Here is a 13,772-nt window from a genome sequence, read left to right on the forward strand (position 1 = left end):
AAATGTATTTTTAAACAAAATCACAGAAAATGTCCGGTTTGGAAGTGCATTTGAAACAATTGCGGTTTTAAAACTTGGAAGAAAGAAAAAATTCATGTTTTTACAGAGAAGGCAAAGATATGTTTTTTTTTTTAAAAAAAAAATGCATGATTTTGAAGGTTGAACCTTGTTTTTAAAGGCAAAAATAACACATTTTTAAAAATTTTATCAAACACATGCCTTTTCATTAATTGTGTTTTGAAATTGTTATTTTTTCTAACTGTCCTGAAACAGTTGAACCAAATTAATTTCTGACACAATTGATCTCCAAATGGCAAATGCCAAATGCATTCAACAGTCTAAACCTTTGATCACCAAGATGTATATCAAGAAAGAGTATCCGTAAATCCACTACTAGTGAATTAAAAGCAAAAGGAACAAATGGTTGATTTAGGAAAATGCTTGACTTTCAATTATTTTTCGATTTTTAATTTGTATTGGCAGGAGAAGGATCCTCCCCATTTCAAGTGAAATGCAGAGGGTCCATTTAGTGTATCTAGGGGGCATAGTTGTCCAAAAAAAATTGTTCAAAAACTAAATGGACAACTATGCCCTTCTAAACATACTAAATAGATCCTCTTCATTTCAAGTGAAATGGAGAGGATCCGTTTCTGAGTAATGTTACAGACTATCTTTTTTTCCTCTTTTTATTCTCCTAAAGTTAATGTGGCTTTTAAAATCATCATTAAATTTTAGATGAATCGTACTTGAATTTTGATTCAATGCTGATTTTGAAAACCACATGAGGATAAAAAGATGGTTCCTAGCATTACTCATTAGCATATGATTGAAGGACGTCAAAATTATGTTTTTTTTTTTTTTTAAAAGGGCTGATGTGCTTTCAATTCAATTATATACGGAAAAGAAGGGAGTAAATTGGGCCTTTTAGTGAAGCCCAAACCATTTCAAAGTCCATTGGTTTTGGGATGAAAACATAAGCAAATGGAAAATATTTGTGAACACGAACAAAAACCCCACACCGAGTCACAGACTTTGCAAAGCAAAACCCAAAACCCAGGAGGATTCAGAAGCAGCTCTTGCGCACGTGCGATTTCGATGGCGTCAGGCGGAGGGAACACCGTGGAGTGGCACGTGCGGCCGCCGAACCCAAAGAACCCCATCGTCTTCTTCGACATCACCATCGGTAACATTCCCGCCGGCCGCATCAAGATGGAGCTCTTCGCCGATATCACCCCCAAAACCGCCGAAAATTTCAGGTACTCCCTTTACCTAAATTTACTTATAAATCAAGTAAGAACTATCGAAAATCTTACTTCTGAAACGAATTTACTTGTTTTTTGTTTGTGTTACGTGGCAGGCAGTTCTGCACCGGAGAGTACAGGTAAAAAGGACACTGTAATAATATTCAGTCTCTCGTATTAATTAAGTTGATACTAGTTACAATGGTGAGAGTTTGTTAAAATGTTAATTTAAATAATTAAGTCTACCATTTCTTTGGGGGAATTTGTTATTTAACATGTTTTCGTATTTCATTTCTCATTTCAATTAAATATTTAACGTATTGGGCTCTAGAGATTGATGAGAAAGTTAGAATATTAATTGAACTTTGGCACAACTAATAATTTAACAGGGTTGATGTGGCATTATATATATAATTGGGTTGGATTGGCAGGAAAGCTGGATTGCCTGTTGGTTACAAGGGATGCCAGTTCCATAGGGTGATTAAGGATTTCATGATTCAGGCTGGTGATTTCTTAAAGGTCAGTAGTATCCTCATTTGGTAAATTTAAATATCAAAATTTTCCTCCAAATTCCAAATCGATACATGTGTCCAAAATGCATGAGAGAATACATGCTCTATTAAAAATGCACACAACAATCACATCCATTTTAGACACACGTCAAAAAATCACATGTATTTTGGTTTAATAGACTAGGAAAACTTTATCTAAATTTAAAAGGTTGACTAGTTCAATCATTTTAGTTAAAGCTTTTGTATGTTTGGATACTTCAAAGTGTTTTACACCATAGTTGCTATATAGTTAAACTATTGGTATCCAAACATCCTAAATGGGTACGAAACAAAACATGATTTTGGTGATAATTGGTATTTGAAGCATAATGTGAGCTTGTATACTATCTTTCTAAAGTGAATGTTTTTAGAGCCTATATGGCTATATGCCACCTCCCCAATCATATTGTCAGGGCGAAACCAGGATTTCTCATCAGAAAATAGGGGCCAAATTTAATTTTTTTGGCATATATATTAACTGTATATGAATATATATTCTCCCTCGGCTTCCCGTGGTTCTGTCCCTACACACCGTACCGAGATTATAGCCACACTCCCATTCAAGGTCACTCTAGAAAATAAAAAACATACATGGGTGGACATTTATATCAAGGACAAATTTTGGAACCACAAAGGGAACTGGAGCTGAGAAAGTTGTCGGGTCAGTTATTGGAGTCGGTGATTTCTTGAAATCTGTCAAATGCAAGCCCTTTTTTTCTGTATTCAATCTAAGGCTTACTTTGATTCTCCTCTCTCACAATGGCTGATGTTTTGAGTGAGGGAAGCCGAGGCATTGATTAAGAGAGAGAAAGGAGAGAAACTATAGATCAAGAAAGTCACATTGGCCACAATATACCAGACACACTTTTCGTTGCTGTCCTATTATTTTTATAGAAACACATCAACTAGACCAGTAAGAAGGTTATTTCACAAAGACACCTGTTGCTAAATGTAAGATTTAAAAGCTACTGAAGAAGTTTTTTCAGAAAGAATGGCAAGCAAGATAAAGCTTTTCAGCTATAGCGCCCAGGAGAGCTTATCTACCTATCTGCACACAAAGACGGATAGAGATGCTTCCCCCTCCTAATCTGTAAATCCTACAATTTGCCCCTGATTCTATTCCTGTAACCCTGAAAACCTCTACTTCTACAATCATATGTATTCCTTTTATTACGGTGGTAATACTGAGACCTGTTTCCATATTTTTGTGCAATTCTTATTAAGTCGGTCTTGCTTTGCAGGGTGATGGTAGTGGATGTGTTTCCATCTATGGACATAAGTTTGAGGATGAAAATTTTGTAGCCAAACATACTGGTCCTGGTTTGTTGTCAATGGTATGCTTCTGTCTTAAGATTTTTTCTTACTATATTCATCTTAGCTGGAACTTGTTAATTCTTGGGACTTGGGATAACATCTTTGACTTGTGTTCTGTAGCACTCCAACCTTAGGAGACCCTCTCTTATTATCTTCCTATGTTAATTGTTCTAGACTTGTATATTTTAATTTCACTTAGGCAAAAATTGCTTGATACATTAATCAAATAAAATTTGCACACGCTAGGATGTGATAGTATTTACCTCTTTTGGATGGAGATCAGTGATGCTGTATGGAGAAATTCCTTTGAATTCTATAAGAATCTCAACTTTGTATAGCCTCTTGAGCAAAGTAATTCACTTAAACAGTTTATCAATATCACTGAATTTTGTGAGGCTTGTAAAGAGAATACAGTAGATTACCTTACAGAACGATTAGTGCACGGTTGAGTTGTAGAATCATCTAGAGAATGGAAAATAAGCTTTAAAGTTAGTCTTCGCATATATGAGTTAACATCACCACCAAACCTCATGGTCTTTTCCTGAATTCGGTACAAACTCTTGTTCCCGTATAAGAGTCTATTCAAAATGATAAAAAAGGCTAATCTTATTCCCTCTTTCTGCAGGCGAATAGTGGACCAAGTACTAATGGTTGTCAGGTAATTCATCAACTTCATTTCTCTCTCTCTCACACACTCTCACTCACACTCTCACTCACACTCACACACATGCATTCTGAGAGATCATATTTGTCTAAGACTGGTTATTACTTATCAAAAAGAAGATATTTGTCCATCGTCATTCTGACAAAACACGAAGTACTGGAATGGGGCACTACATTGAATTTGCATGTTGCTATTACTCCAATAAGATTATTTTACCTTCAGCCTTGTTTAGGTTCATTAACTTAGTTTTTTAGCTGTAGAAAGGATGTAACTGAACTGGAAGTCCTACTATGCTTTGAAAGAATGCTTTTGTTTTTCTTGTTATTTGTGTTTGGAAGTGCATAACATTACTGTATAAAATTTGAGTTTAAACCTGTGACTCTTTTCCCTTCCTTGATATTCATAAAAGTATGGGGCAATCAACGTAATGTTTAAATGAGTTATGTTGAAGTTTTTTCTATATATTTTTTTTTATTGTTAAGTATAGTATTTTGTGTTGATTAAACCTCACATTTGCTGCAGTTCTTCCTCACTTGTGCAAAATGTGACTGGCTTGACAATAAGCACGTTGTATTTGGGGTATGCTCAAATTCCTTTTGAACTTTGTTGTATCAATTATTCATCCAAAGAACAAAATTGCACTGGATAATAGAGTTTTCCCCTGTGGCGGGCAATATAGATCAGGTTAGGTTGGTTTGACATGCTACTTGAAGTGAAGAGGTACTAGGCATCTGTATGAAGACCGATCCAACCTGAGAACTGGATTGATTTTATTTATCCCAAGAACTAGACAGACACAAACCAAGATTTAATTTTAGCTTGGGTTGGCCCAGTTCAGGTCATTGTGTTGTGCTTGTCATTGCATCTGAAACTTGTAAATAATTGGCGTTTCTTTGGTGTGCTGATTCTGTTGGTTCTGGTTATTTTAGTTCAGCTTTGCAAGGAGCTGCGGCTCAAGGTGTTCCCCAAATTTTTTTAAAAATGCTTCTATAATCCTTTCAAAATAAATTTTTACCCCCTCCATTTTTTGTTTTTTTTGTTTTTGTTTTGCCCTCTACCCCTAAAATTCTAGTCCCGCCCCTAGCTGCACGGCCAACTTGTGCTCCTCTTCTCATTGACAAGCCTGTTCTGTCGCCATTCCCAAAAGCTTTATTTTCCTGCTTTTTTGGCTGCTTTTTCTCAAGTGAATAGTCTTTTTTACATGTTATGTATTTTTGTCAACTTCTATGCAGAGAGTGCTTGGAGATGGTCTTCTGGTTCTCAGGAAGATTGAGAATGTGGCTACTGGACCTAACAACCGGCCTAAACTCCCTTGCCTTATTGCTGAATGTGGAGAGATGTAAATCTAGCTCACAAACAGCTCTAACCATATGATTTCTGTAATTCATATAGAGTTGGTTCTTGTCAAGTGACCATTATCAGCAGTGCTTTGCTTTATTTAATGGAAAGCATATTCTAATCCTTAATATCATGTTTCTGCTAAATAACTAAATTGTTATTTTCTCCATTCAACTTCAGGTTTCAGTGTCAATCTGATATTGTGTGTGCCTGTCGATTTGTAGATCAATCTTTTTCCCCTCTTATCTTTCAATGGGCTCATTATCTAGTCCTAGTTATACCTAAATGCGGTTGGGACCGGTTTTAACAGTTTAACATGTGTATTGGGAGATCTTTCAGAATTCTTAGGATCTTCAACCATGTGGATTTTTTCAAAATTCAATCATTGTTTCAAATTAGATGATTGAGATTTTATCATACCAACATTAATGATAGATGATGTCCGGGAGGGATTAAGACTCCAACAAATTTGCTAGTAATTTGGGCAATACTCACTTGTCTGAGTAGCTGGTTGGATAGTCTGAAATTTATTTGGGCATGTGAGTTCTCTCACAATATATTACCCAAATTGTTGGAGATCCTAATCTGAGTTAGGAGTATGTTTAACAAGAAGTTTTTCTTTTTCTAGGCTTTTAACAAAGAGTTTGTTATGTGTACAATCACTGCATATAATTCTTGTAAGTGAGCAAATTGATAGGCATATGATGAGTACGATTTGATGGACTTGGGAATCAGAACATGAAATACTGAGCGAGTTGCCATCACATCCTCTCCTACCATTACGCCATAACGATTTTTTTTTTTTTTCTAAAAAAAAAAAAAAAAATTATAGCAACTTTTAATAATAGGGTTTCAAGAACAAAGTTTTATTTCATATTGAATTGGAGAAAATTATATTTGTCATTAGATCATATAATCTTTGTGTATTTTTACACCACAATTACACTGTGCTGATGTGACATGAGTCGGTTACTCTTAGTTGATTTATTTTTTTAACCGAGATTGATACAAGAATTATTAACCAATGCAACATCAACATAGTATGATATTAATGCATGTGGAATTATGTGCCTTAAGGATAGATGTTAACATACTTTTATTAAAAATGCTTTTGAAAATCATGTGTTAAAATAAGGATAAAAAATAGTTTAAAGAAAATTTTGTCCTCGAACAAATATAGTAATAATATTCATATTAAATTTTTTTTTTTTTAAAAAAAAAAACAACAACAACGTAAACTAGAACACTTTGAAGCCCAATAGATAGGGGCCATTCTGCTCTCAAAACGGCGTCGCATCCGTCGTGCAGAGACTACTTCGTCATCCCCAATAGACTCCTCTAAAACGGCGTCGCAACAACCTCCCCCTTGCTCGCCGATAGATCTTCATCTCCAACATTAGTAACGCACACAAACAGAGCTCTCTCGTGGAGTGCAAGGAATGGCGTTCACACTGCGGAGCGTGAAGGTGCCACCGAACTCAGCAAGTCTGGAAGAAGCGAGGCATCGGGTGTTCGATTTCTTCAGGGCCGCATGCCGATCCCTACCAACCGTCATGGAAATCTACAACCTGCACGACGTCGCCACCGTGTCCCAGCTCCGCTCCACCGTCGCCTCCGAGATCCGCAAGAACTCCCACGTCACCAATCCCAAGGTCCACTTTTTTTAAAAAAAATTATTTTAATTTTTTTGCAATAGGCTTTGCTCCTTCCGATGTATATAGTATGAATTTGCTTATTTATCAATAATGGTGTTTTCAATTTTTGGTATATTTACTCGTTCTGACTGAAACAAAACATTAGAATTATTTGAAGTTTTGAATTTAAGAATGCGTGTTGATTTTGAACGTTAATCCGATGAAGATGATGTGATTGAATAGTTGAGTTTTACGTGCTATTTCGTCTGTTATAATTGAAGTTAATTGCAATTATTTCCTATTTTTAAAAAATCTTTTTCCTGGGAGAAAATTTTAGTCTTGAGATTTTTTTTTTATTTATGACCGGGAACCCTTCAGGGCAGGGTCACTTCTTCCTACTCCTGTTAGGTAAACTCGGGACCCATGCCTCGTACACCTCTCAGCATGAGCCGGTTAAGTCGGGGGCTGACCTCAAGAGGCAATTTGCATTTGGGTTTCAAACTTGAGACCATGAGGACTCAAAGTCCCAGGCTTCCACCAACTGAGCCAACTCCCTTGGGGTTCATTTTTGAAAAAATCTTTGCCACGAATCAAACAAACACTGGGTTTTTTTTTTTTTTTTTTGCAATTGTCTTTATACCTTGGGGGGTGTTGGTCTTGTTCACCTTTTGGTTATATCTGCTAGTTCTGACTTTCAAACATGCATTAGAATATCTCTACAATTTTGAATTTGGGAATGAATTTTGATGTTGAACGCTAATGTGATTGAAGAGTTGAATGAAATGCTATTATATAATAATTGAAGTTAGTTGCGATTTTCCTTGCGGTTATGCTCAAAGAATGTTGTAGTGCTATAGTGCAGATATTGCCCTTAATGTACCCATCTTTGTTTATATGAAGTTTCGGATGAGCTGCTTAGTAGCTGTTGTCATTGAATTGACATTTTTGGTTTTGGGATTCCATGAGTTGAATTGCTGGTTCATGCATCATCAACTTCGTTATTGGTGAAAGTATTTTCTAACAACTGTATTGAGCAATCAAATCCTGTTTGAGCCATGAGAAAGTAAATCATTTTCCCAAGGGGTTGGACAGCCTAGGACTTTGAGTATGCTTCTCAAGGTCTTAGGTTCAAAACTCACTAAGTGCAAACTGCTTCTTGGGACCTTGAATTAACTGAGGTGCACTTGTGGGAAATTCCTTGCCGAGAGCGTGTGCACCTCCGGGATTAGTCGGATCAAAGCTCCGGATACCCGGTGCCAAATCAAAAACAGTAAATCATTTTCCCCACTTTACTGGATTAGGTTAGTGGAGGGTCTTGTGGTATTTCTAGGTTTTCAGAGTCTGGAAGTTTGCATATGGATTTTTCTAATAGGCCTCATTTAGAATGTGGGTCTGGCATTTGTTCTCTCTTCAAGACCTCCTTGGAATCCTAGTAAGCAGATGTTATTCGTATCCATTCTTGAAATCATATTAGGTTCTTCATAGAAATCTAGTAAGAGCCCAGCCCTGGCTCCCAATCTTAGCAGTGAAAGAATCTGGTTGATTCTCCGTCATTTTTGGTGCAGGATTCCTACTAGGGCCTTTGAAGTGTTGGCGTTCTTTCACCCAGGGACATTGTGTTAAGCCTTTTTTTTTTTTTTTTATAAGTACTTAGCTCATGGAAATTGGCCTTGTGGAAAGATTCTCCACTACTTGGAAGAAAGGGCACGTTCCTTCTAAGCGTATACATCAGTCAGAATTCCAATGTACTACGTCATCATGTCCATGATTCCTCACAATGCGGTGAATGAATCGATGGTGTTGGAGAGCTTCTATTGCATTGTTTCTAGGAGTATGGGAAGGATAATTTGTTTGTCTCTAAGGAATACAATGATCTGTAGATTAAGAATGGACAGAATGGCAGAAAAGAATACATGTGGCCAACTCTCATAGTTGATGAGCATCCATGGACCACAGTGTAATTAGGATTAAGGCTTTTAGTTGAGTTGAGTTGTTTGAGTTGAAGAGATCTTCCGCTGTCATGGTCCTTCTCGTGACTGTATAGCCTTGATTGATGGTCTTGGATGTATGATATGAATCTGCTTTTGTCTTTTAAACTAGTGTCTGGTTATATGTCACTTTAGCGCATGGATCCTTTTCCTTTGTTTTAAGAAATCTAGGTCGTTTTGAGAAATCTAGGTACTGCCCACAGAAATTATGGGGACTTGGTTGTTAAAACGGTCATTGAATCAATTTTCCAAGCTGGATATTTTGAAATTTCAGCGGGTTACAAAGAAATTGTCCTTCATGGTTGATGCAATCGAGAAGATGCCATTCACTTGATAGGCACTTGCACAGAAGTTATAGGAACTCTGCTGGTTAAAGCAGTCCTTAGATAAATGTTCCAGGTGGGATATTTGAAGTTTCTTCAAGTTACAAAGAAATCAGCCATTCATGGTTAATGAAGCAAATAATTTGTTGTGCTTACCAGAAGGTAGCTAGGCTCTGGAATATGCTTGAATAATTTGCATATCTTTTATAGTGAATCAAATAGTTTCAATTAATTCAGATGGTTGTTGCACATTAGGAGATGCAATGGTAAGATGTCTGTTTGTTATTATGAATTCTGACTTGAAAAAGTCACTCCCCCCTTCATCCTCATGTTTATAATAAATCTGCAGGTGATTGATATGTTGCTCTTCAAGGCAATGGAAGAGCTGGGTAACATTGCGGAGCACGCAAAGCAGCGGCACCATATTATTGGCCAGTATGTGGTGGGTCGTCAAGGGCTTGTGCAGGATGTGGGTACCAAGGATCAAGGCATCTCCAATTTCCTCAAAAATTTTTACAACACCAACTACTGAATCTTTACTGTTCAACGAATGTGTCTCCTTTGCTTTTGGAATTGGGCTCCTCAAATAAAGATGTACTAGGAGTTTTTTTTTTTTTTTGGTATCTTTCTGGTTGATAAAGATCCTTGTATCTTCTTTTATGGTCACTTTGTTGGAACTGTAGTACTATCTATGAAACCTCGGTGTTTGTCCTCTCAAGAAATTTGGTTTATAACTTATAAGAGCTGCTGGATGAGGAAAACAGCATTGTGTTATGTTACCAATGTCGCATTCTATGATCCTGTGAGATTATTAATTAGATTGGGTTTATATATTTTTCTACATGCTGCATAGCATTTGCATGTGGGAATTAGCTTGTTTGATTTGGTATAATTATTTAAAATAGAACAATGCTACAAACTCAACTCTTATAAAACCATGTATAATGGAGAAGGATCTTCTCTATTTCAAACGAAATGGAGGGGACTCATTTAATTGTTTTAAGATGGCATTTTTGTCAAAATGAAAAATAGAGAGCTCAAAAATGAAAAAATTGCCCCTTAAAAACAACTAACTTGTTCCTCTCCATTTCATTTGAAATGGAGAGGATCCAAGTCCATGTATAACTGGGCTAATGTGTTGTGTTTATAAACCATTGGATTAACCTTTATTCAAAATGGTCCATAAATCTAATGGTTTATGGGTATTCCACATCAGGCCAATTGTACAGGAGTTGTATAAGAGTTGAGTTTTTTTTTTTTTTTTTGAATGTTCAGAATTATGAGTTTTATTTGTATTAAAATATAATAGGTATTACACCAAAAATATTAAAATTTTATGCTAATTTTATATTAATACTTTGATAATCAAAATTCATGTTTTATTGCCTTTTTTTTTTTTTTTCATTTTAAACTACACATATGGGGACGAATTTAGGTTGTTTTAATTTTTTTTTTAGATTAAGGGAAGATTGAAATGATTTATTTGATTGCATTAAATATTGAGTGAAAGATTTTGTTATTTTTGTATCCATATAAAAAAAAAAAAAGATTTGTTATTTTGCTTTGTATTATTTTTTAAATGTCCACAATTTTATGAGTTTTATTTGTATTAAAATATAATAGGTATTACACAAAAACCTATTGTGTTTAGGGTTACTCTCAGTTTTGCTACCATTCTCAATATATTGTTATAGAGTTTAGGGTTACTCTTTCTTTATTTTCTGTTCTAATTTATATATTATTTTTCATTCAAATTTCTTATTGTTTTTTTGTAAATTTAATTGACTTTGTTGTTCATTATGTTTTTTTGTGTTCCAATATTCATTCTACAATTTTTTATCTCTTTCTTTGATGAAAGAAATAAAACTACTCCTATGAGAAAAAATATTTTAATATGTTTTATGGGTCTTATGATTTAAGGGTCTTATGTTTTAACTCATTCCAGCTGGTTTTAAATTACACATATGAGAATTTCTTAATATGCTTTAATTTATATGGATTAAAACTAAAATTATATATGGTTCTTATGATAGTATATTTTATGTGATTTATATATTCATGCAAACTTATGTGTAATTGTGTCACTATGTTCAACAATATACTGATGAATAACCTTTTGTATTTTTATTATTATTATTATTGAAATAGGCATGATAGATTTTTTTACGCAATTTTTTTTAACCTATAATAAAAATACAATGGAGATGTGTTTTAAGTTTTAAAATCAAATTATAATGACTAATCCCGCGCTATGCATGGGTTCTAAGCTAGTATATGTTGTTGACCAGTTGTGCCTAATGAAATACATTTTACGCAAAGTCCGTCTTCTTATGCAACTTTAGTTGAAAATCCAGGCCAAAGACTTGGTAATACTCAATCAAACACTATCAATATATGGGTGGTAGCCTGCAGGCTGTAGGGGCGGTTCCCAAGCCTTCTACAATTCTCTTTACTAAACATATATCAACTTGATTCAAAACTTGGACATTCAAATGGCTGCAACTTCATTTTGACAAACGAATTTCCAAATATTCATGTGATTCGGCTTAATATTACCAGTAATTTTCCCTCACCCCACCCCTCTTAATTTGGTCAAAAAAAAAAAAAAAAAATCAGCAAATTTCGGGGTTATAAAATGACATTCAAAATATGTCAAAAAAATATTGATTAAATTTATCAAGTTTTATTAAGTTTTTTTTTAAAAAAAAGAAAAAATAATAATAATTGGTATTTTAACGTATGATCAGGATAGAAATATTAAATTAATTTGAACTCTAACTTCACTTTATACCTTGCCATTTAACTTCAATCTTTCAAGTCTTAGGTTACTTTTTGAATTACTGATAATTTAGCTTGTAATTAGAATAGAAATCTTAAATTTGTGCTCTAACTTCACTTAATACCCTCTCATTAATTAAATTCAATCTTTTAAGTCTCAGGTTACTTATTGAAGGGAAGTTAAAGCCAAAACGAGAGGGGAGACCAAACTAAAAATCTAATTTTGGGAGGCCTTTTTTTTAAAAAAAATTTTATTCAAATGAGAGAAGAGCGGAAAGAACAAACAAAAGGCAAGTTATAAAGGTGGCTTTTTGCCGCTCTTAATCCTAAAAGAAGAAAGGAAGGGGGAATTGTCAGGAATGCGTCCAAACACTGAGTGGAAAATGACTCATTTAGCAACCTAGGGTGCCAAAAATTGTCAAATCCAGAGACTTTAGAAGCGGTTTAAAAAGGAAAAGAAAAGAACTACTGTCGGCAGTCAACAATGATTGGAGCACACGGCCAGTCCGAGAAGAGGTGACCTTTGTTAAGAACTAAAATGGTGAGAATGAAATCACCTTCAAGCAAGACGGAAGAGCAGCTATGGAACAAAGCCAGTCAAATTGCAAAGAGGGAAACAGAAGCTTCACCACAGGAGGCATTCAAAGGCGGCGACCTAAGAGCGGGGCTGGCACAATCTACCATTCACGGTTACTAAGAACAGACGAGGCCACACTGAAGCGAGAATGCACTGCAACATCAAAATTAACTTGGAAAGACCCAATAGGAAGGGGAACCCAGGAAGCCGGCAGGGAGGGCCAGGTTGAATTGCAAGCTTTTTTTTCAACAAATTTAATTTGGGGGTTAGGGCCCATGGCTGATGATGATGGCTTTCCTTGGTCCATCCATACATGAAGAGGGAAGTGTTAGAAAACAAGCACAGCCATCACACCCCATACCATCAACCCCATTCCATAATTGTCTGCCAATGCCCTATCTCATCTTTCTGATAAATGTTAGAGCACTTTCACTTCTATATTTTTAGATGCATCCTTTCTAATGTGCTGTTAAAAATTATCATTAAATCTAAAATTTTATAATAATTAATTCAAAATCTAATAGTAATTTTAGTATCACATTTGGGAGTGTGGGAGTGGGAGTGGGAGTGAGAGTGTGTAATATTTTTCCATCATTTAATCAATTCACTAGAATCCTCTGCATTTCATTTGAAACTGATAGTATCTATTTAATTATTAGGATTTATAGTTTGTGCATTGAACAATGTATATATGTCATATTATTTAAAAAATTTAAAAGACATGTCAACATTGACTTCACATATATTGTTAGATACACAAACTTTAAATGTTAGCTAAGAATGGATACTATTAATTTCATTTAAAATAAAAAATATTTTTGTCCTTGATTCTAAGACCCCTGTTTTCTTCTCCATGAAGATCGATCATGTTATAGAATGCAAAGGGCAAAGTTGGTAATTGAAATATTGTTAGAAACCACACTTTTATCTCATCGCTATTCTATTTTGCTAACATAATAGTGTCAATTAATCTTTGGATTGGACTTGTTAAAACGTCGAGACTTTATTAGCACTACCATTACATCACACTACCAGTAATGTGAGGGAATTCGCTAGGTCCCATGAAAATAAATATAAGCAAATGCATATATTCAGTTCTCTTAGTTGACGATATACACTGACAGTTAACAACAAAATTGAGTCATTCTATAATAAATATGGTTCATGTCTTGACTTATCTTTAGTCTTATCTTTAGTCAATTAAGGACAAAGTTTTTTAAAATGCATATCTAAATCATATCTTTTTTCTTTTTCTTTTTCTTTTTTTTTTTTTTTCTAAATCACATCTTTTTTTAAGAACAAGTATTTCTTACTCTAAAAGAATATTTCTTACTCTAAAAATGGTTAAAACGTATTATTGAAAA

The 13,772-nt window shown here is 34.8% G+C and overlaps 2 protein-coding genes across 2 annotated transcripts; both read left to right on the forward strand.

Moving 5' to 3' along the window:
* The first annotated feature begins 1,005 nt into the window (after nt 1–1,005).
* On the forward strand, nt 1,006–5,282 carry LOC132167925 (peptidyl-prolyl cis-trans isomerase CYP22). The gene is made up of 7 exons (XM_059578971.1): nt 1,006–1,256; nt 1,358–1,381; nt 1,673–1,760; nt 3,034–3,126; nt 3,732–3,764; nt 4,293–4,349; nt 5,003–5,282. Exons 1-7 carry the CDS (start codon nt 1,096–1,098, stop codon nt 5,111–5,113), a joined length of 567 nt encoding a protein of 188 aa, XP_059434954.1. The 5' UTR covers nt 1,006–1,095; the 3' UTR covers nt 5,114–5,282.
* A 1,125-nt stretch (nt 5,283–6,407) lies between these two features.
* On the forward strand, nt 6,408–9,894 carry LOC132189930 (NADH dehydrogenase [ubiquinone] 1 alpha subcomplex subunit 6). Its single transcript, XM_059604780.1, has 2 exons — nt 6,408–6,760; nt 9,403–9,894. Exons 1-2 carry the CDS (start codon nt 6,548–6,550, stop codon nt 9,583–9,585), a joined length of 396 nt encoding a protein of 131 aa, XP_059460763.1. The 5' UTR covers nt 6,408–6,547; the 3' UTR covers nt 9,586–9,894.
* The last annotated feature ends 3,878 nt before the right edge of the window (nt 9,895–13,772 follow it).

The sequence above is a fragment of the Corylus avellana genome, chromosome ca1 (assembly GCF_901000735.1).
Source record: "Corylus avellana chromosome ca1, CavTom2PMs-1.0".
NCBI lineage: Eukaryota > Viridiplantae > Streptophyta > Magnoliopsida > Fagales > Betulaceae > Corylus > Corylus avellana.